Source organism: Erythrolamprus reginae, chromosome 3 (genome assembly GCF_031021105.1).
Source record: "Erythrolamprus reginae isolate rEryReg1 chromosome 3, rEryReg1.hap1, whole genome shotgun sequence".
Classification (NCBI taxonomy): Eukaryota; Metazoa; Chordata; class Lepidosauria; order Squamata; family Dipsadidae; genus Erythrolamprus; species Erythrolamprus reginae.
Window position 1 is genome coordinate 11,692,298 of NC_091952.1, and position 27,590 is coordinate 11,719,887.

General features: G+C 39.7%; 1 protein-coding gene across 2 annotated transcripts in view; it reads left to right on the top strand.

Moving 5' to 3' along the window:
- The window catches only part of GATA5 (GATA binding protein 5), a 62,449-nt gene that overhangs the window by 14,907 nt on the left and 19,952 nt on the right, over positions 1–27,590 (top strand). For both annotated transcript variants that reach the window (XM_070744465.1, XM_070744466.1), the window contains exon 2: positions 4,208–4,904. In XM_070744465.1, coding sequence (XP_070600566.1) covers positions 4,361–4,904 — 544 coding nt within the window. In that variant the 5' untranslated portion in view covers positions 4,208–4,360. The remainder of the gene's footprint in view (positions 1–4,207; positions 4,905–27,590) is intronic.

Consider the following 27,590-nt stretch of genomic DNA (forward strand, 5'->3'; position numbering starts at 1 on the left):
ACTACCCCTAAATCCTTTTGTATTTGCCAACACAGAACTGCCAATACAATACTCAGATTGAGGATTCCTTTTCCCCAAGTGCATTATTTTACATTTGGAAACATTAAACTGCAGTTTCCATTGCTTAGACCATTTATCTAGTAAAGCTAAATCATTTACCATATTACAGACGCCTCCAGGAATATCAACCCTTTTGCACACTTTAGAGTCATCGGCAAATAGGCAAACCTTCCCTACCAAACCTTCACCTATGTCACTCACAAATATATTAAAAAGAATAGGACCCAGAACAGACCCTTGTGGCACACCGCTTGTAACCTGACTCTGCTCAGAATACTCGCCATTAACAATAACTCTCTGATGTCTACGCTTCAGCCAGCTGCAAATCCATTGAACTATCCAGGGATTAAGTCCAATCTTCACTAATTTATCTATCAGCTCTTTATGTGGAACCGTATCAAAGGCTTTGCTGAAGTCCAGGTAGGCAATATCCACGGCACCACCTTCATCCAACACCTTTGTGACATAGTCAAAGAAATCAATGAGATTAGTCTGACATGATTTGCCTTCAGTAAAGCCATGCTGATTTGGGTCCAATAAGTTATTGTTTTTCAGGTGCTCTTTTTGAGTAGAGTCTCCATCATTTTAACTACAACTGATGTCAAGCTAACTGGCCTGTAGTTACCAGCTTCTTCTCTACTGCCCTTCTTGTGAATAGGCACAACACTGGCCATTCTCCAATCCTCAGGAACTTCTCCTGTTAACAAGGATTGGTTAAACAAATCAGTCAGGGGGGTAGTAATGACAGATCTGAGTTCTTTAAGAACTCTGGGGTGGATGCCATCTGGACCCATTGCCTTATTTATCTTTAATCGTTCAAGTTCTTCTAAGACATCGGCTTCTAAGATCACTGGAGCTGAATCCGTACAGCTGGAAGCAATGCTGTATCCCTCTATAGTATTATTTTGTAAGGTGTCTTTTGAGAAAACTGAACAGAAGTAGCTATTGAAATGGTCAGCGATCTCCTTATTCCCATTAATGCATGTATTATTCCCGGTACTAAGCTTCGTGATGCCGCAGTTTTTTCTTCTTATCATTAATATATCTGAAGAAGGTTTTATCCCCCTTCTTTACAGATTTGGCAATTTCTTCCTCTTTTGAGGCTTTAGCAGCATATATTATCTGTTTCGCCTCCTTCTGTCTCATTTTATATACCTCCCTATCAGCTATACTTCCAGACTCTTTATACCTCCTACAGGCAGCCTTTTTTTCATTGACTATAGCCCTTACATCATTGCTAAACCATAGCGGTTTCTTCTTCCTTTTACCTTTAGTTATTTGTCTTACATACAGTCCAGTGGCTTTTAAGATGGCCTTTTTTAATACAGTCCACTGGATGCTCGCTCCTGCCATTTTATCCCTCCCCTTTAATTCATTATCTAAATATTCTCCCATTGCATTAAAATTTGTTTTTCTGAAATCCAATACTTTGGTTGCATTATAGGATTGCTCACAATGAGTTTTTACATCAAACCACAAACATAGATGGTCACTGCAACCTAAATTTTCTCCCACCTTGACATCTGAAACCCAATTCCCATTCGTAAAAACTAAATCTAGAATATTCTCCCCTCTAGTTGGTGTCTTAACCAGCTGTGCCAGAGCTGCTCCTGTAAACATGAAATCACAAGAGTTGGAAGGGACCTTGGAGGTCATCTAGTCCAACCCCCTGCATGAGCAGAAGATCCCATAACCTTTCAGAAGAAAATGGCTGTCCCATCTCCCAGCTCTAATGATGGTTCATCCACAACTTCTGAAGGCAAGCTGTTTCCATTGGTCCATTGTCCTCGGCATTAGGAAATTTCTTCTTAGTTCTAGGTTGTTTCTCTCCTTGATTAATTTCCATCCCTTGGTTCTTGTTTTGCTTTCTGGTGCTTTGGTAAATAGGTTGACACCCCTCTACTTTATGACAGCCCCACAGATATTGAAACACTGCTGTCATGTCTCTCCTAGTCCTTTTCACTAGATATGAACATAGCCAATTCCTGCAACTGTTCTTCATATTGTTTAGTCTCCAGCCTCCTAATTAGTTGTCTGATATGGTATAGTTTTTCCTGCCTGAGCAGAAGGCTGGACTAGAAGACCTCCAAGGTCCCTTCCAACTCTCTTATTGTGTTAAAGTTAGTAAAGTTAAACTTCATTATATATGTGTGAGAGGGTGTGGGTGTTTAAAACATATTTTTGCTGAATTTGAAAATGAAGGGAGACTATTTCGGCCTTATTGTGGTCTCATCAGCTAGCCATACCCTCACTGGGATTTGATCTTGCAGCAGAAAAAACATATGTATGTATATAGTTTGAAATATTCTGGGGATTGCAATGGCTTTTGCATCTTCATTTATAAATACACCCGGAACTCGCATTTTTAGGACAACCCTCCCTGTCCTATTGTCTTTTTTTATCATTACTTTCTATGTTATATTTATATAAACTACTATCCTATACTATATTAGATAGATAGATGGTAGGTAGATAGATAGATAGATAGATAGATAGATAGATAGATAGATAGATAGATAGATAGATAGATAGATAAAATAAAATAGATAGAGATGCACCAGAAGTGCATTTTCTGAACAGAATACATCTGGAACCACCTTCTACCACATGAATCCCAGCGGCCGATAAGGTCACACAGAGTTGGCCTTCTCCGGGTCCCGTCGACCAAACAATGTCGTTTGGTGAGGCCCAGGGGAAGAGCCTTCTCTGTGGTGGCCCCAGCCCTCTGGAATCAACTCCCCCCCAGAGATTAGAATGACCCCCACCCTCCTTGTCTTTTGCAAACTCCTCAAGACCCACCTTTGTTGCCAGGCATGGGGGAGTTAAGATATTTCTTCCCCTAGGCCATTACAAGTTATGCATGGTATGCTTGTGTGTATGTTTGGTTTTTTTATAATTAGGGGTTTTAGTTGTTTTATTAAATTGGATTGTTACATATTGTCTTTACCATTGTTGTTAGCCGCCCCGAGTCTGCGGAGAGGGGCGATATACAAATCCAATAAATAAATAAATAAATAAATAAATAAATAAATAAATAAACTTCCAGTTTTTCTGTTGGGGGATTTTTTTTATTTTATTTTTTTTCTTTGCCTCCAGGTCTTCAAGGGAAGCTTCCCTGAAGGGCCTGGAGGATTAAATGGCCTTTCTCAAGGCCAAAAATCAGCTGGTCAGCGCACGCATGCACACTGGAGCTGAAACAGAAAAGTCTCGTGTGCCCTCCCATAGGCTCACCATCACAGCATTAGACCAACCTGGGTTTTCCAACTGATCGACATAAGATTTAAAAGAAGCAGCTCACTTCCTCAGATGCAACAGAAGGGGTCAACAAATTCAGGAAAGAAAAATGAAGAAAAATGGCCTTTCAGAGATAAGGAAGATGGCTTGCTTCTAGCTACTTCTTCCCGGAGAGTCTCCTTATCTACCTTCTTAAAGGCAAAAGAAGTTGACCATTTATTTTTTTTTATTCTGAAATTTTTTTCCCCCTTCTAACCCTTTCTCATCCCTGATCCTCATCCCTGACTTCTCTGCAGCACTCTTTGCCATCAAGAGCGATTCCCATCTGCAGATAGATAGATAGATAGATAGATAGATAGATAGATAGATAGATAGATAGATAGATAGATAGATAGATAGATAGATAAGATAGATAGATAGATAGATAGATAGATAGATAGATAGATAGATAGATAGATAGATAGATAGATAGATAGATAGATAGGATGGGAAGATGGCTGAGGACGGATAGATAGATGATACATGGATGGATGGATAGATAGATAGATAGATAGATAGATAGATAGATAGATAGATAGATAGATACTTTCCTGTTGGAAAGTGTGGAATCAACATCTCCCTGAGGGAGATGATCAGGAACTGACTTACCTTTTAAACAGGTAACTTTCAGCTTTAATCACCCTGGTTTCCATAAAAAAAAGGATGGAATGTAGATGTGAGCAGCTTTATCACCAGAAACTTTTGTGCCAACCCACCAATTCCTTTAGGTTTCTAAAAGCTGACACTTCTAAAACTTAAAAGATCTCATGAGCTCCTTTCTAATCCACCTTCCAGAAGAAGGATCTCCAAGAAGCTAAGTAGGTCGAGGTGTTTTAACCGTGATCTTTATTTCTTTTTCTTTCTCCCTTTTCAGGTGCTTGAAAAACTCCTTTGATTTGCTAACAGCCCAGAAGTTCTCCTGTTTTGGGTCCTTTCCATCCAAGTTGCTTGCTTGTCTTTGTGGGACTCCCGCCCCGCCATCGTTGCTGCTTTTTGACTACGCGAACTGTGCTTTGAAGGATATACGATGTATCAAAGCTTGGCGCTTGCTCCAAATCCTGGCCAGTCAGCCTACCCCCATGATTCCAGCAATTTCCTGCACACCCCAGCAAGCCCGGCCGTTTACGTTCCCACCAGTCGAGTTTCCTCCATGCTCCAGAGCTTGCCGTACCACCTGCAAAGCTGCGATCCCACCCACCAAGCCCACCATCCTCTGACCAGCCACTCCGGATGGGGGCAACCAGCCGCTGCTGAGGCTACCCACTTCAACGCCGGCAGCCCTCACCCACCCCCCAATTTTTCCTACACCCACAGCCCCCCTGGTGGGAGCACGGCCGGTCGAGACGGGGGCTACCAAAGCCCACTATTGCTGGGCGCCGGAGGGCGTGACCAGTATGGGAACACTCTGGTGCGTTCGGTCAATGGATCCTACTCCAGCCCGTATCCCGGTGCTTATGTGAACTGTCCTGGGGAGATGACCCCCACTTGGTCTGTCAACCCTTTGGAGAACACTGTCTTCCATAGCCTCCAGGCACGACAAGGACCCTTGATGGGCCAGAGAGCCACATACGGTATGTAGCATTTATAGATGTATTGATTTAACCCAACTTTGTTATTTTTTTTACAAACAGCGGATATATTTATGATTTGTTTCCACGTGTTGTGAGCCGCCCCGAGTCTTCGGAGAGGGGCGGCATACAAATCTAAGTAATAAATAAATAATAATAAATAATAATAAATATTCAAAAGACCTTCCTCCTATTTTCCCCACAACTAGAACCCTGCGAGTTGGGCTGGGCTAAAGTCACCCAAAGTCACACAGCCAGGTTTCATGGCTAACATTCCTAGGATAAACATATATTTAATTTATTTTTAAAAAATAATCTTTATTAGCCACAACGCTAAATTGCACTCGCCGTCGAGGCTCATAAGTTCTTGTGGGACCAGTGCGATTTTTCTGCTGCTCCTGTGGAGGTAGCAAAATCGCACACGGAACCACAGGTAAAACCTCGCTGAAACATGAGCACAATTTTGCTACCTCCACAGGTGCAGCAGAAAAATTGCACTGGTCCCACAAAGAATTTATGAGTCGTGGCGGCGAGCGTAATTTAGCGTTCTGTCTCGTAGCCCACCACTGCTTATAAGAACATATAAAGCATTCCGTTTCAGTGGTGTTCGATATATGCATATAGATAGTTATTTGCTTATCATCAATGAATATTTTCTTTCACCATATACATATGTCTTTTGTTATATAAAAGACATATTTTGTCAAACATATTGTTGACTGCCACTATCAAGCGACCTAATATTAAGTATTTGTATCTAGCGTGTGGAATTGTGTGTTTTGTTTTCTATAGTTCTGTATATTATATTGTGTTCATTTTGGGTATTTCTGAGGAAGGTGTGAATTTTGTTTTTAAGATTTAATTTAATGCAACATCTGCATTGCATGTAGAAATCCATGTTGGGCTAGGTTATCATGGTTTTATGAGGGTTTCATCATGGTTTTCCTAAAGGTTTCCTTGGGGGGGAAAAAATTGTGGAAACAATTGTGTACCATTGTATTGCTCTTAGAGAACAAATCTATTGATGGCTAAGTGATGTAGGGTTTCCTGCTCCTGTTTGAGCACGGGATGGACTAGAACAGTGTTTCTCAACCTTGGCAACTTGAAAATATCTGGACTTCAACTCCCAGAATTCCCCAGCCAGCATTCGCTGGCTGGGGAATTCTAGGAGTTGAAGTCCAAATATCTTCAAGTTGCCAAGGTTGGGAAACACTGGATTAGAAGACCTCCAAGATCCCTTCCAGCTCTTATTCTGATTGGTTGAATTCCTTGTTATATAGAATCAAAGGCTTATCTATTACTTGTGGAAAAGCATTTTGATGATTGGCTTTTGACTTATATTATGGAATCTTCTCAGGCACTTAATTTAATTTAACAAAGGTGTGTTTCCCAGGTTTGTGCTTTATTTAGTAATGGTTTCAGATCTGTTGTGTGAACAGTGGCATTACAAGGGGATGAGTTATAACATGTTAGTTAGAAGATGCAGAGTCTTGGGGAGGGGGCACAAATTAAAATCTAGTTACTCTGATAAAATGGGCTGCCAATAATTTTAATATATCATCATAACTGCCCCAGAAACTTATGTCCTAAGATCTTTTCCCAAATGCTGCTTGAAGAATAAAAATATAACAACTAGAAACTGTAAAAACCAGTTATATGTTCTAACATGATTTGTATGCTGGGATACATATTTAGCAGTTAAAATTCTGTTGGATCTTAATGTGAAAATGACTCTATACATTAATGACTGGATGACCTTGAATGTTAACAAAACATTTGCTTAAAACAGAAGTCTTTAAACTTGGCAACTTTTAAAGACTTGTGGACTTCCAACTCCCAGAATTCTCCAGGCAGCATAGTTCCGAAAGTCTTTAAAGTTGGGGGATCCCTGGCTTAAAAGTAAGAGCTTAAGTAGAAAAAATACTTACAGGCAAGTCTCATTTGTAGATTGTGCTAAGCAGCCAGAAATTTAACAGAGAAGAAAGTTCCCCCAAAGCAAATACAGTATTATTTATTTAAGCAAATATGGGAATCTGGTTGTTGATGTATCCAAGTACTTCTTAAGTATGGATCAACTACATTTGATTCTATGTCCTTTAGGATTTTCTTTTTTAGGATTTTATTTTATTTTATTTTTAATTTTTTTTACCCTAAGTAACTTTGGTGTTGCAGAAATGCTTTTCCCCCCAAAAAAACAACTGGACTTTCTTGTTTGTTTCCCCCTTTGAAAACATTTTGCTTTTCATCCAAAAAGCTTCTCCAATTGGTGGAGACCCTTCTCAAATCCAGCAAGAACTTCCTTAATAATATCTATGGAGATTCTCCAGCATCCAAGCCATGGTTGCCCCAAAGGTGTTTTTCGAAAAGGCAGCTGGTCTTTCTTGGTTATTTTTTATATTGTTGTTGTTATTGTTATTATTCCAACACTGTTGTTGTTATTGTTATTAATAATAATTAATAAGACAGATTCATGGATGCCAACTGTATCGGATGTCCATGTGCTGCCTCTATGATGGTTGGGGCAGGCGGGATTCCCTTGGGTCCCATTTGTTGGGGGTCAAGGGAAAGGGAGGGTTTTGCCTTCTCTTTCTGCTCAAGATCCCCATGGACAATTGGTGGGCCACTGTATGACACAGAATGCTGGACTCGATGGGCCTGATTCAGCATGGCTATTCTTATGTTCTATGTTCTTATGTTAATATTATTATTATTATTATTATTATTATTATTATTATTATTATTATTATTATTACTACTACTACTACTACTACTACTACTACTAAAGTGGCTATTCTTATGTTCTTATGTTCTATGTTCTTATGTTAATTATATTACTATTACTATTACTATTACTACTACTACTACTACTACTACTACTACTACGACTACTAAAATATTTCACATTTCATCCAAGAAATTTCTTTGAAAAGAAAAAAAAAGTTCCCTTGCCTTTTGCAAACAAAAATAAATTGTAAAAGTAACGGTGACCTAGATTGAGAATCTCCATAGACACAGCATACTCTGATGGGATGACCAAAGATAGACTCAAAAGGCTGAAAGGTCTTTAAGTGTGGGATGGAAACTTCTTTGCAGAGAGAGACAGAGTCATTATAGGAGAGTATTTTTAAAGAGCTCTTAAAGGATGAATTCCAAAGGAAGACCCAAGTACCCATTAATTAGTTTGTGTAGGAAGCGCCTTCGGCAAGGAAATGTAGAATGGTGAAAGCTCTTGTTTCCAGGGTTCAGTCCTTTTAAAGAAGGATCTAAGTTTCATTAGTATCCTTAGTTCAGGCTTCATGTTGGGCAGATGCCGAAAAATAACCTGCCATCTGGCTAGAATGGAACCTTGACATGCATTGACTTGAACATGCTTCACCTGTTGCCAAATGTACTTTGGAGTTTGTGACTTTGAGATTTGACCTGGGCATGGTGTGTGCACACACATTGGCACGCATACCTCATCAGCATAAAATGCCTTTGGAGCTCCTTCCTCCCTCCTTTCTCCCTCCTCCCCTTCCCCTCCTTGCAGGGCCTGTCAAAAAAGGCAGCCCAAGTGTTAATTGAGATAACATTCAGACCAGCCAAATGTAGGCCTTGGGGAAAAGATTTAACTCCTGAGAGTTAAAGGAAAGACAGAGTAGGAAGGGACCTTGGAGGTCCTCTAGTCCAACCCCCTTTCCAAGCAGACATGGTTGGCCAATTGCTTCTTTAAAAATGTCCAGTGTTGGAGCATTCACAACTTCTGGAGGCAAGTCATTCCTCCAATTAATTGTTCTTTAAAATATTATCTTTTAAATATTATAAATGTACTATACTGCAGTGTTTCCCAAGCTTGGCAACTTGAAAATATCTGGACTTCAACTCCCAGAATTCCCCAGCCAGCAAATGCTGGCTGGGGAAGTCCAGATATCTTCAAGTTGCCAAGCTTGGGAAACACTGCTATACTGTATGGACCTTAAAAAAAGCAAAACAGAAAGAAAATTGACTCATTTCAACTGTGGTGCTGGAGAAGTCAAGAAACATGGTGACTATCAAAGCTTGACATCAGCCAGAACAGAGAAAAATTTAAAAACAGTGCAGGATCAGAAAACTTGGCCCATGGAATTGTCAAGTGTTGGATTATTATTATTATTATTATTATTATTATTATTATTATTATTATTATTATTGAAAACTCTTGAGTTTTCAATAATAATAATAATAATAATAATAATAATAATAATAATAATAATAATAATAATAATAATAATAATAATAATAATAATAATAATGATAATGATAATATTTTTTAAAAAAAATTGGACTTTTATGCTGCTCACCTCTGACATCAATGGCAATGACAATAATGCCAGTGAAAGTGGTCCCAATGGTCCTTGGCAAGCTGGGCATAGTGCCAAAATGATCTCAGCAGACATTTGAAAACCATCAGAATTGACAAAATCTCCATCTGTCAACTGCAAAAGGCCACTTTACTGGGGTTGCTACATCCTGGTGCTTGGGAAGTTCCCGACTGGTGATGAAATACGAAATCCAGCATAGTGATCTCGTTTGCTCTGTTGTATTGTTGATGATAACAACAACAACAGAGTTGGAAGGGACCTTGGAGGTCTTCTAGTCCAACCCCCTGCTTAGTCAGGAAACCCTACACCACTCCATACAAATGGTTATCCAATCTCTTCTTTAAAACTTCCAGTATTGAAGCATTCACAACTTCTGGAGGCAAGTCATTCAGCCAATTAATTGTACTGTCAAGGAAATTTCTTCTCTCCTTGTTTAGTTTCCACCTATTGCTTCTTGTTCTATCCTCAAGGTGCTTTGGAAAATAGCTTGATTCCCTCTTCTTTGTGGGCAACCCCTGAGATATTGGAAAACTGCTATCATGTCTCCCCTGGTTCTTCTTTTCATTAAACTAGCCATGTCCAGTTCCTGCAACCGTTCTTCATATCCAATAAATAATAATAATAATAATAATAATAATAATAATAATAATAATAATAATAATAATAATAATAATTATTATTATTATTATTATTATTATTATTATTATTATTATTATTATTATTATTATTATTATTATTATTATTATTATTATTATTATTATTATTATTATTATATGTTTTAGCCTCTAGTCCCCTAATCCTCTTTGTTGCTCTTCTCTGCACTCTTTCTTTTCCTTAAAACTTAACATACCCAAATGGAACATAATTCCCTTCTCACACCCTCCATGTTCTTTCATTCTGTCATTGCCATCAAAGGGGGAGCAGCACTTTACTCTAAGGCAGTGTTTTCTCAACCTTGAAGATGTGTGGACTTTAACTAGAGTGCCCCAGCCAGGCATGCTGGCTGGGGAATTCTGAGAGCCATCAACAAAAACACCAGGGCTTTGTAAAGTTTGTAACTATAGGTTTGTACATCTTCCCACCAAGAGTTAAATTTTCATCCCTTGGTTATAAGACTCCTTCTACTTCAATCCTTTGGAAAAATTGAAATAATTTTCAACCTGTAGGAAAATTCATAGGAGAGAGAGAGCTGATTAAACACAGAATGTGCACCAAGACAAATTCCTTGTGTGTCCAATCACACTTGGCCAATAAAGAATTCTATTCTATTCTACATGAAGACCAGTAGGACTTAATCTCCTATTCTGATGCCAGTGTTCAAACTTTTTTTTTTTAAAGTAAGCCTGTACATTGAAAATAATTCTTCCAAACGTTTTGGATATTTTGAGTGTTCCCAATTTTAGTCAAAGCCGAATTTGTTGTTGTTGTTGTTGTTCTTTAATAAAATTGAAAATATATAAGCCTGTATACTTGGGGAAGACTTATGACATGTTGAGTGAGCTGTGCATTTAAAGAACTACATTTGATTCTGAGCAGAATTAAAATAGGTACAGGAAAAAATAACTTTTAAAAGGGGCCCAGCCCTTTTAAAATTTGGTCCTTCTGCCAACCTATTCTTAGCCCTATCATTTATTCCAGATAAAAATTCCCTGGGCTTTTTTCCCATTGAAAAAAAAGCAGGGAAACGGCCCCCGATTCCTACGCCGAATTTCTCTTTTTCTCTCCGGTTTTAAGACTTGCAGCCAAGTTTACAGCAGCGCCATGGCTGGAAATGGGCTTTTTTTTAAAAGCGCATTTCGAGATGCGAGAAAATCCGATTACTATTATTATTTTTTTATCCCGTGGGGTTAAAAAATGAAAGCAGTAAATGAGTGTTTTATTTGCTTCAACCCCGATTATCCGTTTTTTATACTGACTGTGTGAGGAGTGAGGTTTGCGTTTCAACGAAGGGAGCAGATTTATGCGCGCTCCGATGTGGTTTTCTCTCTCTTTTTAAAAAAAAAGTAATTTATGGAGGGAGAAAATGACTTTTCGAAGTTCCTAAATCATTATAAAGGAAAATCTGGTGGGCTAGCTCGCCACTTCCACGCACCCCCTACAAGTTTTGCCCTCCCGGGTCATCCATCAACTTGAGATCCTGGGAAAAATCCACGCGCAGCGCTAGGCGTTCTGTTCACACCATGGAGAAAACACGCGAGTTTTGGTGTGTGTGTGTGTTTTTAACTCCGACGAGGAATCTCCGAAACGGGGCAGGGCCAGCTAATAAAAAGGAGGGTTGAGAGTTACTTTGTGTGTGTGAAGCCCAGTCCTTTTGATGCGACTTATCGTGGTTTGTGGATTTGTTGTAGATGTTTGATTCTTTGCAAGCCCCCTTGGGGAGAAGAAAAAGTCTCGAGGTCAGTTTGTCGGGGTTTTGTTGGCGTTTCGGATTTTCCGCCTTGTTTCACGCCTCCTCTCTGCCTTGTTCTCTCTCTATTAGAAGCGATAAATAATCGAAATTCAAGACGTTTCTCCCCCCCCCCCCCCCCCCCAATTTGTGCCATTGGCCCCGTTTGAAGGAGGGGAAGAAAGTCTCGGTTTCTTTTATGGTTTATTTTTTCGGGCTTCACCAGGGCGGAAGTTTTTCCAAACGAGATTTGGGGCCCCTATTTCAAATCTTAAAAAGAGATTTAGAAAAAAAATATATATATTTTTTCCTGGGGTGGTTTTTATTTTTTCTTGATTTTTTTTAAAGCTCCGAAACAAGAAAATATTTCACCCGTTGCACTTTTCTCCCGTTGTTTTGGGATGCTACTAAGAGTAGTAGATGCTTGGAACAAACTTCCAGCAGACGTGGTTGATAAACCCAGAGTAACTGAATTTAAACATGCCTGGGATTAACATATATCCATTCTAAGATAAAATACAGGAGATAGTATAAGAGCAGACTAGATGGACTATGAGGTCTTTTTCTGCCATCAATCTTCTACGTTTCGTTTTGTTTTTTAAACTTTCTCTGTTCCGGGTTTGCTTCGGAATGCGGATTTGTTGATGCCACTTTTCGCTAAATCGAAGGAAATAAAATTTGCACCCATGTTTCCTCTTAATAACCATGGCGTCTTAAGGGGAGAACTGCAGTTGGCAAAGAATTTGCAGCCTAATGCCCAGGCAGTCGGACCCTAAATCTCAAAATTTCCTTAAATGGAAATTAATTCTATGAAAAACGCATCAGGTTATTTTTCCCATCCTCTCTTAATTCTTCAGATGAAATCTAATACACTCTTTGGGGGGGGGGGTTATTAGCCCTTGTGTATGTTCCTTTAAGGGGTTTTGTGGCATGTTAACCAAGTTATATCTTTACAAGATAAAAATAGCATTTCTTTCCTTCCCTTTTCCTTTCCTTTATCTTATTCAAATGTGCAAAAACAAGTTATATATCCCGAATCCCCCATTTCAAATATAATTTCTAATTATCAACCAGAATCAAATATTGTATATTTGGAAGTGTTTTACAGTATGCTAAAAATTTACATGATTACTTCCACCAGCTTTTTAATGCACGCCTTAAAATGAAAAACAAGCTGAAAATTTTCAGCCTCTTTTTTAAAAATATTTTTTAAGATATATAAGGATTATAAACTTTAAAAGCTACACAATTTGTTATCTTGTAAGCCTGCATATTATTCTTTTTTCTGATTAATGCATATTTGATATCTTTCATGTGTATATTTTTTTTTCAAATCTCCCAACATTATAGCTTCAGGCCATTTAAATGAGAAAAGTTTTAAAAGTTATGGGGTTGGAGCAGATTTAGATGTACACAGCCAATAGTGTTGAGTTAGGAAGAAAATACTTTCATTAAGAAGAAAAGCATCCAAATAAAAAACTGGTGAATAATGGGCACTTTATTGCACTAGTCAACAATATAATGCTGAATTGTGTGAAATAGTGCATTAATCCTTAACCCTCTTCCTTATTCAAAGTTCACCTTTGAGCAAATATTAGCTCCTCTCTTTAGAAGCTAAGCAGGACCAATCCTGGTTAGTACTTGGATGGGTGTCGACATCAAAAGTCTGTAAATTAGACTATGAAATGGAGGTGGGGGGGGGGAGAGGAAGAGAAAGCCCAGAGGATAATGACAAAATTATGTCTATCCCTTGGATTATATTTGTGTAAACTTGACTGGAGGCCCTTTTTAAAAACTTCTAGTTAGATTGCGAAAGGGTCAAGATTTAGTTTGGATTTGGGTTGGTTGGGGGGTTTCCCCCCTTCTATAGACATTTTTATATGTTTTGTCTTTTGTGCTACCATCTTCAGTAGACATTCTTAACCATAAAGATACACAAAACGTTTGAGATCACCTTGCAAAATGTTTAATCAATGGCGTGATTATGTAAGAATAAGTTAATTTCTGAAGGTAATATCACAATTCAAATAAACTGGTTTGTAATCATGGGAGAGGCTGATGTAAGCCGTTTTCAGTATCATGGGTTTGCTAATTGTGCAGCAACCTGATTGGCTGTATCCTATATAAGGAGGAACACCCTTACATGGGTGTGGTTTGTTACAGAGTATGGTTTGTTACACCAGTATTTATAGAAGGAATGCAGCTCAGGTCTCGCAGTCTTCGCCTGAGAAAAAGGACAGAAACACCAGCCTGAAGATGATGAGTGAGACCTCATCGAAACATCGCCAGAAATTTCCAAATCCTACACGGGAAGAAACCCGAATATACCAAGACCGTCATACCTGTACCCGTGAAAATCTACGAAAACATATATATATATATATATATATATATATATATATACCGTATATATATATATATATATATATATATATATATATATACATACATTTTACTCACAATATACGTAACAAGAGTGGGGAAATATAGCTTGATAAAACAACAGGGACATTTATTTTCAAAGAATGATCAACCTAGAACTAAAGAAGAAATTTCCTGACAGTACGATTAAGCAGTGGAATGATTTGCCTCCAGAAGTTGTGAATGTTCCCAACTAATTCGACGACTATCTTTACCTAGATCTCTATTTGTTTTAGATCTATCAAGTCTTCTTCCAATGTTTTCTACCTTTAAGGCACACTATCCAGAATAACAAGTACACACACACACAAACACATGCATGCACACATACATACAAGAGGAGGGGGAGTTTTAAAGAAAAGATTGCCTATAATTTGTCTTAAATGGTATAGGCTTTCCTGCCTGAACAGGGGGTTGGACTAGATGACCTCCAAGGTCCCTTCCAGCTTCCATATTTTGCATTCTATATTCTGTCTTCTACATTCTATATTTTCTATTCTATATTTTCTTTTCTTTTTCTTTTTTATATTATTTATTAAGTTAATAAAAAAGAGGGGAATATGAACAAAAAAAGGGGGAGGAGGTACAGAATCAAATGGGTGCAGGAGAATAATAGAATTGTTGCATAGTAATACATAAAAATTTATATCTCAATATTCTATTTCTTAAGCTATATACATATAAGTTGTCCTTGTCATTACCGTATATATCTTATGTTCTGGTTATAATTCGTAACATTTAAATTCAAGTACATATATATATATATATATATTAGTTAGTGAAAAGTGATTTATCAAAAAAGGGAGACCAGAAGATAAGAGTATAATTAAGAAAGGAGGATGTTTTAATATTCAACTGAAATAATTAGAGAAAATTGAAATTTAAGTAATGGAAGAAGGGAGTAAGGAATAGTGGTGTTGGGGGGGGTAAATCTGTGTGTGACGCAGACGTTTTTAGGTGATACGACATGGTATAGTAATAAAATAGGGGGTGTATATGTAAGGTATAATAAACGTATTCTTATGTAAAAGAGTATAAAAGTTGATATGGGCGTTAATAAATAGTTGTATTAAGATGTTATGGTGCGAGTAAAAATTTATATTCTCTATTCTTTCTGTATTCTCTGTTCTATTCTATTCTATTCCATTCTCTAATCTAGCCTGGCCTGGCCTATCCCCAACCCGTCCCAACTACTATTTGCTATTCTATTTTGTATTTTCTGTTCTGTACTGTTCCTATTCCTTGTTCTGTTCTAGTCTAGTCTAGTCCTTATTCCCTACCCTACTCTACTGTAGCTATATGCCCTTTTATTTTCGCATTTATGCTTGCTCATATCAAGTCTAAGAATAACAATCCCAGTTCGTATCATGTTGGCTGCAATGGTTTGGTTGATGGTGCACTAGGAGATGTTTATTTTCTCCGTTGCATTTTTATCCTTTCTCTGGAAGGCCAAGGTAGCCTCCACAGGACCTTCCCTCATTTTATCCCTAAGACAATCCGCATGCAGTACTGGTTGTGCTGGCAGCGGTGAGCTGAAAAATCTCGCTCCACGGATGCTGCCTTGAGTGGGAAATTGAGTGACCACTCTTGCTGAAATTGTATTTTCTGCAGTCAAGTTTGAAGCAATTTACATTCAGTTTGTATCTATTACGTGCTCTTGTGTTGTTCTTGTTAAAGGTGAAGTACTCACTGACAGAGAGTATATTACGACTTTGTGACCACAATTGAGCCCAATATTTCACTAAGTGCTAATTGAGTGCACCATTTTATGACTTTTCTTGCCATTTTATGACTTTTCTTGCCATTTTATGACTTTTCTTGTTAAAGTGAATCACCACAGTTGGTTAAATTACTAGAATGGTGGTTAATAGTGGATAGTAGAATAGTGGTTAAGAAGTGAATTACTGCCGTTGTTAAAATTAGTCATAGTGTTAAAGTAAATCTGGCTCTCCCCATTGACTTTGCTTGTCCAAAGATCACAAAAGGGGGATCCCAGGCAGGACACTTGGATCACCGCAACCCTCATAAATATATAACCTGATTGCCAAACATTTGGATTTTGATCAGGTAACGATGGGGATGTTGCACCCGTCAAAAGGGTCCAAAACAGTCAATTGGACAAAAGTAGACGTGCCGCTTTTTTCAGTGCTGTTGCAACTTCGAATGTTCACTAACTTGAACTAGTTGTAAATCAAGGACTATCTGTACTGTCATTGCATTGTGCTCACCCTCAATGTAGATGTGTGATGCTGGGGTGATGGGATTGCTGCTCCCTTTCCTTTCCTCCCCCTTCCCTCCTCTCCTCCCCTCTTTTTCTTTTCCTTCTCCTTCTCCTTTTCCTCCTCCTCCTCTTTCTCCTTCTCTTTCTCCTTTTTCTCTTTCTCCTTCTTTTTCTCTTTATCTTCTTTTCCTTTCCCTTTTTCTTTTCATTCTCATTCTCCTTTTCCTCCTGCTCCTCCTCTTTCTCTTTCTCCTTCTGTTTCTCTTTATCTTCTTTTCCTTCCCCTTTTTCTTTTCCTATCCTTCCCTCCCCCCTCCTCTTTTCCTTCTCCTTTTCCTTCTCCTTCTCCCCCTCTTTCTCTTTCTCCTTTTCCTCTCCTTTCCTCCACTCCACTCCTCCTTTTCTTTTACCTCTCCTTCCCTCTCCTCTCCTCCACTCCACTCCCCTCTCCTCCTTTCCTTTTCCTTTCTTCCCCTCCTCTCTCCTCTTCTCCCCTACTTTTCCTTCTCCTTCTCTTTCTCTTTCTCCTTTTCCTCTCCTCCTGTTTTTCCTTTCCCACTTCCTCCCCTCTCCTGTCCTCCACTCTAACTTCCTCTTCTTTTTTCTTTTCTTTTGCTTTGCTTTTATTCTCTCGTTATTTTCCATGTAACTTCAAGGCTGTGAACAGACCTAATATTTCTCCCTCCTTCTAGTTTCCTGACAACCACCACCCTCTGTGAGGTGACTAGGGCTGAGAGAGAGAGGGACTGAACAAAAGTCCACCCGGTCAACTTTTATGTTGAATAACAGGATTAGAACTCAGTCTTCTGGTGTTCGGTCCAACCCCAACCCCGCCCCCACCCCCAGGCTCCCCCTTCCCAGGCTGGCTTTCGTGCCTAAGGCAGCAACTCCTAGTCTCCTGGTTTTTCCCCTGGTGTTTTAAAAAAAAAACCACTAGAGCAAACCGGCACTCCTTAGGGTGGCTGGGTGGGTAATTGAAATTGACCAGAGTGCCTTGGATTTTTCTGCCCCCTCCTCAATCTACAACATTACAGGGCAAGCCGGGGTCAAATGAAGTATTCAGGGCCAGCACTTAACCCCTTCCAGCAGAAATCATCCTTCAGTGAGCTCTAAAAATGGCACAAGGCTTGTGTTTTCCTTGGCACAAAGCTGTTTTGCAAAAAACATGTTGCTGCTGTCGTGGTGGCAGTGATGGATTGGCTTTCCGAAGTTCCTGCTTCTCTCACTCTCTCTCTCTCTCCCATCGGCTCTCCTTTTCGGTTGCCACCACCTCCCCGGTGTTGCTGTAAGGGTGCGTCCTTGGTATAACCTTGGATTGATTTGGCAGGAACATGTAGAAGAGCACAACTTTTGTGGCTGTGTTTGCCTTCTGTGTTCCACAAACACAGCCACAAAAAGCTGTGTGTGCAACACCAGCAGATTTTCCAATTTTAAGGGCAGGATTCAACCCTGACAAAATTACACTCCCTCTCCTTATGTATTATCTTTGCATCCTTCAGAATAACAAGAGTTGGAAGGGTCATTTGGAAAAAAAATTATTGCTTTTCAAATATATTTTAAAACAGACAAATAGATAACAACAAAAGACAGACACATTAAACAACAACAACGAAAAACATTATAATATCAGCAAACATTCAGTATTTCTGCATTGCTATATTAGATATTTCATTAAGTCCTATAATGAATATACATATTGAGTAATATTCGTATTATTTCATACAATCACAAAATCCCTATTCAAATCATTCATATTTTACATATTTATATTCTTTATTTTACTAATCTTTATATATCTTTTATAATCTTTTTATTTCTATTTCTTAACTCAATCCTTCTGTGTCATTTTGCCCATATTTCATGATATTCAGAATCTTTTTGGCCTCTCAATTCCATCATCAGTTCATCCATTTCAGAACAATTATATATTTTATTAATTATTGCATTTTCTTAGGGGGTTTCTATATTTTTCCAATATTGGGCGAAGGTAATTCTGGCCGCAGTTGTAATATTTAATATTTGATATTTTTCGGCTTTGTTATATTGCCTTTTTATTACTCCCAATAAGAACAATTGGGTCAATGGAGATCTAATCCAAGCCCCCGGCTCAAGCAGCAAACTCTATGCCTGTGATGGTGAACCTATGGCCCACGTGCCACAGTTAGCACATGGTGTCATATCAGAGGGCACGTGAAGCACCTTATGTCAGCTTCAGCACACATGAATGCACTAGCCAGCTGATTTTCAGCCTTGGGGACAAACCGGAAGTTCAGAAAAGTGGACTTCTGTTTTGCCCGTTGGGCTGTTTTCTGCACTCCGGAGGCTTTAGGGAAGTTTCTCTGAAGCCCCAGAGTGCAAAACTGCCCAACGGGCAAACAGGAAGTCTGGAAAAACGGATTTCCGGTTGTGCTCTTTTTTGTACTCTGCGGCTTCAGGGAACTTCCATCAGAGTGCAAAAAATAGCACAATGGGCATACCGGAAGTCCATTTTCCTGAACTTCCGGTTTGGCTGGGGGGGGGGGGTTTCCACTTACGCAGGCTTCAGTGAGGCCTATGCCCATGCACAGGGACAGGAGTGGGGGATTATGTGTGTGCAAAGCGGCAGTGTGGGTATGTGTGTATGTGTGTGGGAGAGGGAATGGGTGTGGACACTTTGCGCACATATGCGAACTCAAAAAGGTTTCCCATCACTGCCTTGTCCAATGCACAATACATATTGAAGAGAATAGACATGTAGTCATATATATAAAGAAAAGGACAGAAGAAAAGATATAAAAATAGAGGAGAAGATATATGAAAGGAAGAAAAGATAAAGGAGATAAAGGAGAGACAATTGGACAGGGGACGGAAGGCACACTGGTGCATTTATGCCCGCCCCTTACTGACCTCTTAGGAACCTGGAGAGGTCAATCGTGGATAGTCTAAGGGTAAAATGTTGGGGGTGAGGTGTTGACATTACTGAGTCCGGTAATGAGTTCCACGCTTCGACAACTCGATTGTTAAAGTCATATTTTTTACAGTCAAGTTTGGAGCAGTTAACTTTAAGTTTGAATCTGTTGCATGCTCTTGTGTTGTTGCGGTTGAAGCTGAAGTAGTCATTGACAGGCAGGACGTTGCAGCATATGATCTTAGAAACATAGAAACATAGAAGTCTGACGGCAGAAAAAGACCTCATGGTCCATCTAGTCTGCCCTTATACTATTTTCTGTATTTTATCTTAGGATGGATATATGTTTATCCCAGGCATATTTAAATTCAGTTACTGTGGATTTATCTACCACATCTGCTGGAAGTTTGTTCCAAGGATCTACTACTCTTTCAGTAAAATAATATTTTCTCATGTTGCTTTTGATCTTTCCCCCAACTAACTTCAGATTGTGTCCCCTTGTTCTTGTGTTCACTTTCCTATTAAAAACACTTCCCTCCTGGACCTTATTTAACCCTTTAATATATTTAAATGTTTCGATCATGTCCCCCCTTTTCCTTCTGTCCTCCAGACTATACAGATTGAGTTCATTAAGTCTTTCCTGATACGTTTTATGCTTAAGACCTTCCACCATTCTTGTAGCCCGTCTTTGGACCCGTTCAATTTTGTCAATATCTTTTTGTAGGTGAGGTCTCCAGAACTGAACACAGTATTCCAAATGTGGTCTCACCAGCATTCTATATAGTGGGATCATAATCTCCCTCTTCCTGCTTGTTATACCTCTAGCTATGCAGCCAAGCATCCTACTTGCTTTCCCTACCGCCTGACTGCACTGTTCACCCATTTTGAGACTGTCAGAAATCACTACCCCTAAATCCTTTTCTTTTGAAGTATTTGCCAACACAGAACTGCCAATACAATACTCAGATTGAGGATTCATTTTCCCCAAGTGCATTATTTTACATTTGGAAACATTAAACTGCAGTTTCCATTGCTTAGACCATTTATCTAGTAAAGCTAAATCATTTACCATATTACAGACGCCTCCAGGAATATCAACCCTATTGCACACTTTAGAGTCATCGGCAAATAGGCAAACCTTCCCTACCAAACCTTTCCCTATGTCACTCACAAATATATTAAAAAGAATAGGACCCAGAACAGACCCTTGTGGCACACCGCTTGTAACCTGACTCTGCTCAGAATACTCGCCATTAACAATAACTCTCTGATGTCTACGCTTCAGCCAGCTGCAAATCCATTGAACTATCCAGGGATTAAGTCCAATCTTCACTAATTTATCTATCAGCTCTTTATGTGGAACCGTATCAAAGGCTTTGCTGAAGTCCAGGTAGGCAATATCCACGGCACCACCTTCATCCAACACCTTTGTGACATAGTCAAAGAAATCAATGAGATTAGTCTGACATGATTTGCCTTCAGTAAAGCCATGCTGATTTGGGTCCAATAAGTTATTGTTTTTTAGGTGCTGATTTATCCTCTTTTTGAGTAGAGTCTCTTGTGGGCAATACTTAGATCGTGTTTTAGGCATCGTAGTTCTAAGCTTTCTAGATCCAGGATTGTTAGTCTACTTTTCTTAGGGTGTTCTGTTTCGAGTGGAGGAGTGAAGGGCTCTTCTGGTGTGAAGTATTGTATCTTCTTAAAAAACTTCCAGTGCTAAAGCACCATAACTTCTGGAGGCAAGTTGTTCCACTGGTTAATTGTTCTAACTGTCAGGAAATTTCCCCTTAGTTCTAGGTTGCCTCTCTACTTGATTAGTTTCCACCCATTGCTTCTTGTCCTGCCTTCAGGTGCTTTGGTTGATTTCCGTCTTCTTTGTGGTAGCCCCCAAGATATTGGAGGACCCTGCTACCTTTCTTCCTTTACCCTTGCTGTACCACACTGACACACATACAACTGTGTTACATAATACAGTCAATTGTGGTGACTTTCAAGGCCGATGCATGTTTATTTATTTATTTATTAGATTTATATGCCGCCCCTCTCCGTAGACTCGGGGCGGCTAACAACAATAATAAAACAACATATAACATCTAATATTTAAAATAATTAAAAGACCCTTATTTAAAAAAACACAAACATACACACAAACATACCATGCATAAATTGTATGGGCCTAGGGGGAAGGGAATATCTCAATTCCCCCATGCCTGACGACAGAGGTGGGTTTTAAGAAGCTTACGAAAGGCGAGGAGGGTGGGGGCAATTCTGATCTCTGGGGGGAATTGGTTCCAGAGGGTCGGGGCCGCCACAGAGAAGGCTCTTCCTCTGGGTCCCGCCGAATGACATTGTTTAGTCGACGGGACCCGGAGAAGGCCAACTCTGTGTGACCTAACTGGTCACTGGGATTCATGCGGCAGAAGGCGGTCCCGGAGATATGTTGCTCCATATCTGGACTTTCCGAGAGATTTGTAGTATTTATTCAGAAAATCAATACAGATAATCCTCAATTTACGGCCACAATTTCTGTTAAGTGACATTTATATTTTTCCATTGTAACTTTGGAACGGTTGCTAAATGAACTGTTGCAAGTTGAGAATTGCCTATACCTATCACCAAGGAGAGATAACTTGGAAATAAGGAAGAACTTCCTGACGGTCAGAGCGATCAACCAGTGGAACAGCCTGCCAGCAGAGGTTGTGAACTCCTCTACTCTGGACATTTTCAAGAGGAGATTGGACTGCCATTTGGCTAGGGTGCTATAGGATTTCCTGCTCTGGCAGGGGGTTGGACATGATGACCTGACGGTCCCTTTCAACTCTAATAATAAATAAATAAATGTTTGTGGGATTGATTTGAAGAAAAGTGCGCTCATGCATGTAAATAATTCCACATCAAAGCTTCCCAAAACAATTTGGAAAACCGGTTGGGAAATATGAATTGGCAGCTTTAAAAAATCACTTTGGAATTACAGTAGTCCCTCACCTATCGCTGGTGTTACGTTCCAGACCTGGCCGCGATAGGTGAAATCCGCGATGGGGAATTTATCGACTGATAGTACTTATTTAAGTATTTATATTGTAATTGTTTGGTAAGTTTTCATTGTTTTAAGTGTTTATAAACCCTTCCCACACAGTATTTATTTTAGATACAGTATTTAAATACAGTATTTACAATTTTAGATATATTTTTTTTAAAAAACCTGCCGATCAAGTTCGGCGGGCTGTTTAAATCTGCCGATCGACTTCCTCAGAAACCCGCGAACCAGTGAAGATCCGCGAATGATTTCTCTCATTAATATTTCTTGAAAACCCGCGATGAAGTGAAGCCGCAGTAGGTGAAGCGCGGTATAGCGAGGGACTACTGTAAATATTTGAACTGAAGACTTGCTTACTTTGATGGAAGGTAAATATTCTCAACTTTTTTATCAGAACTGAGCCACAAGGCTTCTCTGTCCCTTCAGGACTGTGAAGAGTTGGGTTATAGCCAACAGCTTCAATGACAACTTTGACAGCTTCCACTTGCTACTCGTGTCAGCTCTATTTGGGGAAGGTTTCTGGGAATAATGGGTGTCTCGTGTCCTCTCAGGCCCCCTGGGAGCATGTGATGGTCATCCCTGCTTCATACACCTGCCCAACAGGTGCTTCAGTTGTTCACCCAACTGCTCCATTGATCCTGGGACATCCATCCATTTGGATGAGGAAGCAAAGCAAAATCATTTCTTCTCTCAATTCTGAATGAGCTTTCTGGATGAATCAACGTAGCATTGATGACCCCCACCAAGGACAATAGGTCGGCTGTAACCTCAAAACATTGGCTAGGTCTTATTCTAGTAGACAATAAGTATGACTAGAATAGAATAGGGATGGAAGGGACCTTGGAGGTCTTCTAGTCTAACCCCTGTGCTGAGGCAGGAAACCCTATACCATTTCAGACAGATTGTTGTCCAATCTCTTCTTCAAGACCTCCAGCTGTTTCACTTGTTAATTGTTCTCATTGTTAAGGAAATTTCTCCTTAATTCCAGGTTTCTTGATCAGTTTCCATCCATTGTTTCTTGTCTGTCTGTCTGTCTGTTTTGGGTACCAATTTGTTGGGGGTCAAGGGAGAGAGGGAGGGTTTTGCCTTCTCTTTCTGCTCAAGATCCCCTTGTACAATTGGTGGACCACTGTGTGACACAGAATGTTGGACTCGATGGGCTTTAGCCTGATTCAGCATGGCTATTATGGTCTGTCTGTCTGTCTGTCTCTGTCTGTTTGTTCGTCCGTCCGTCCGTCCATCCATCCATCCATACATCCATACATCTAATTTATATGCTGCCCAACTCCTGAAGGATTCTTGTCTTGCCTTCTAGTACTTTGCAAAATAAGTTAGCCCCACTGTCCCCAAAAGTTGCTTTTTTCAAGAGGCAGCTTGGGGCTTTTTTTCTCCTTTGAAGACATTTTGCTTCTCATCCAAGAAGCTTCTTCTGCTCATGGATGAGAAGCTTCTTCAAGCTCCTTTGGGACAGCCATGACCTGGATGCCTGAGAATTTTTGTAAGAGAAGTTGACCGACTCGTCTTTGTTTAAGAGCCTTTAAAGCAGGGGTCCTCAAACTTGGCAACTTTAAGACTTATGGACTTCAACTCCCAGAATTCTCCAGCCTGGGAGTTGAAGTCCAGAAGTCTTAAAGTTGCCAAGTTTGAAGACCCCTGCTTTAAAGAGTCAAGGATTTGGTAGAGGTGAAGCTGTAAAATGGATGGGGAAAGGTGACTCCTCGCCCTTCTCCAACACACACACACAAACGGAGAGAGGAAGAGAGAAAGAGAGGGGGGACTTCTGTAGCGAGTCTGTCATTTGTCAGGTCTAAGCTGTCGGAGTGATTGATACGCAGAGTTCAGTCTACGCGGACTTTCTCCGTCAGCCAAGACATTCCAGCAGGCCTGGTCCAGTCTGCTTGTCGCCAGCAGTCAACAAGCAACATGGTTTGATTGAAGTCAGGGAAGTCTCCTCGTCCTCCCTCGCCTCCTCCCCTTTTTATCATCTTACAATAACATCATCTCGATCATTTATTTTTACAACCAAGCCCGGCTGCGTGTCAGCCCGGCCCTTGCAAACTGCATTTTTAAATAAAAGGGGAGGGGGTGTTATTTAGTGTGTGTGTGTGTGTGTGTGTGTGTTTGTGTGTGTTTTAGTAAGGCACCCTCCCGTGCCTCCAGAGAAGTCCACAGCCATTAGTTTCTGTGCGTGACAAAGATAATTATTGTGGAGTTTAGAAGCAGTTAAACCGAGGGGGAATGCTTGAAAGAATATGTTTATTTATTTATTACTCGAATTTCTGGGCCGCCCTTCTCTGGGGGACTCAGGTTAATGTGCTGAAAGAAGGAAGGAAGGAAGGAAGAGAGAGAGAGAGAGAGAGAAAGAAAGGAAGGAAGGAAGGAAGGAAAGAGAAAGAAAGAAAGAAAGAAAGAGAAAGAAAGAAAGAGAGAGAGAGAGATAGGTGGAAAGATAGGTGGAAAGAGAGAAAGAGAAAGAAAGAGAAAGAAAGAAAGGAAAGAGAAAGAAAGAAAGAAAGAAAGGAAAGAAAGAAAAAGAAAGAAAGAAAGAAAGAGAAAGAAAGAAAGATAGGTGGAAAGTTAGGTGGAAAGATAGGTGGAAAGTTAGGTGGAAAGATAGGTGGAAAGATAGGTGGAAAGAGAGAAAGAAAGAAAGGAAAGAGAAAGGAAAGAGAAAGGAAAGAGAAAGGAAAGAGAAAGGAAAGAGAAAGGAAAGAGAAAGAAAGAAAGAAAGAAAGATAGGTGGAAAGAAAGAAGGAAAGAAAGAGAGAGAGAGAAAGAAAGAAAAAGAAAGAAAGAAAGAAAGAAAGAGAAAGAATGAAAGAATGAAAGAAAAAAAGGCTGAACTACCTCCTAACAGTGGAAAGTAATAGAATAATTGAATGTTTATTTTTTTTTGAAGCATCTCTGGTGCTCACTGAGCTTAGTTGTTTTCTTGTAGATGTTTTGTTAACCAAACATCATCTGACTAATACAGAACAATCTGCCGTCAATCTTCTATGTTTCCATCAGTATTTTGGTAATGAGATATCCACAAGAAAAGACCCAACCTCAAGAGAGCCCCAAAGGGCCCTCATTTCAATTCCGAACTACAAATATTCTCCTTAATAAATATTTATTAATAAATATTTATTTTTATTTGTTATATAAATTTATAAATTTATATGACAAATAAATTTATATGGCATCTCACCTCTACACAGAAGTCACTCCATAGATGACAACATTAAAAACCCACGAAATAAAACCCAATAACAAATCCTACAAACACAATTTTCGATGTCCTGATCTTAAAAACTCTTTGAGGTAGATGCAATTTGGTCTTGTTGAAAATCGTTGAGGAAAAGTATATGCAATAGGTGAAACTTTGCTTTGCTTTTAGAGCTTTGAGGTTGTTTAAAAGAAGCTTCCCTTCTCTTGCCACCGCTTGTCTGTGACAAATAGGTATTTATGATTTTATGGGATCTGGGTAATTGCTTGTTTTGAAATCCTGATTGTTCTGGAAATGTAGAGCCAAGAGCGATGATTATTTCTAGAAATTGACCCAGACTGAAAATAAGAATTCTTAATCGTTTAAAACCATTGCAAGGGTTCCTGTTCCCAATATGAGCTTGGTTGGGGAAATTTCAGAATTCTTTTAAGTCAAAAAGACAAGAACTTATGACCATAAAATGCAGTCATAACTAAATGGTCAAATGGAAATATGGTCTGGAAATATGGTGACTGGAAATATGGTCATAAATTCTGTCATTTGTCCAGTGGGCCATCAAGAGCTCATGTCCAATTTCATAAACCTTTTTTTTTTTTGGTAGGGATTGTTAGGTGACTATGGCAGGCATAACGCAACCACAGCAGTCATTGAAGTGAATCCATTGTTTGTAATGGGTGTTTTGTGCTTTAAATTGCACATTTTCTGCATGTAAGTTGTTAGGTCCCAAAGAGTTGGTCTTCTCCGGGTCCCGTCGACTAAACAATGTCGTCTGGCGGGACCCAGGGGAAGAGCCTTCTCGGTGGCGGCTCCGACCCTCTGGAATCAGCTCCCGCCAGAGATTAGGACGGCCCCCACCCTGCTTGCCTTTCGTAAACTCCTTAAAACCCACCTCTGTCGTCAAGCGTGGGGGAACTGAGACATCTCCCCTGCCTATGTAGTTTTGTGCATGATATGACTGTATGTATGCTTTTTATATGTTGGGGTTTCTTGCTTTTAGACATTCTAAATGTAATTCTGTTATTTTAGACTCTAATTATTAGATTTGTCATTATGTATTGTTTTTATCACTGTTGTGAGCCGCCCCAAGTCTGCGGAGAGGGGCAGCATACAAATCCAATCCAATCCAATCAATAAATCAATAAATCAATAAATCAATAAAAAAAACAAAAAAAACTGTGGTTATGTGACAAGCAGGACACTGCAAATGACCATAAATGAGGGCCAATTGCTTAATGTCCATAATTTGATCTCGTGACCCGAGGGGACAGGCTGTTCATCATAATTTTTCTGCTTGCCATACCACATAGAACATAAAATAACCTTGGAGCTAGAAGACCAACCCCTTCCTCAGGCATGAGACCCTATATCTATGATGGCAAACCTGCGGCACACATGCCACAGATTGCACATGGAGCCATATCTGAGGGCACATGAGGCTTTGTCCCATGTCAGCTTCAGAACACGTGTGTTGGCCAGCTGAGGGTGGTGGAGAGGTTGTTTTTTGCTTTGCCCAGACTTCAGAGGCTTTCCTGAAGCCTGCGGAGGGCAAAAAACAGCCCAATGGGCCTACCGGAAGCTTGTTTCTAAACTTCCAGTAGGCCCTTTGGGCCTGTTTTTTGCCATGCACAGGCAATAATAATAATAATAATAATAATAATAATAATAATAATAATAATAATAATAATAATAATAATAATAATACAAATCTCTGGAGGGAGCTGATTCCAGAGAGTCGGGCCCCCCCACAGAGAAGGTTCTTCCTCTATCTGTTGTTGTGAGCCACCCTGGGTCTCTGGAGAGGGGTGGCATACAAGAATAATAATAATAATAATAATAATAATAATAATAATAATAATAATAATAATAGCTCCTGCTAAATGACATTGTCTAGGTGACGGGACCTGGAGAGGGCCTACTCCATGGGACCTAACCAGTCGCTGGGATTCATGTGGCAGGCGGTCCCGCAAGTAATCTGGTCCAATGCCATGTAGCTTTATAGGTCATAACCAACACTTTGAATTGGATCCCACATATAGGGGACTTTGCTCGTTCACCCTCCTGGGTTGCATCCCATTGTCAGTTGACCATCCATGGACTAAGTACCCCCTGGTGTAGATGACGTGATTTCATAGCTGGTCTTTCAACAGGGCCATTTTTTCATGAGCTAGTAGGTTTTCATTTGAATGTAT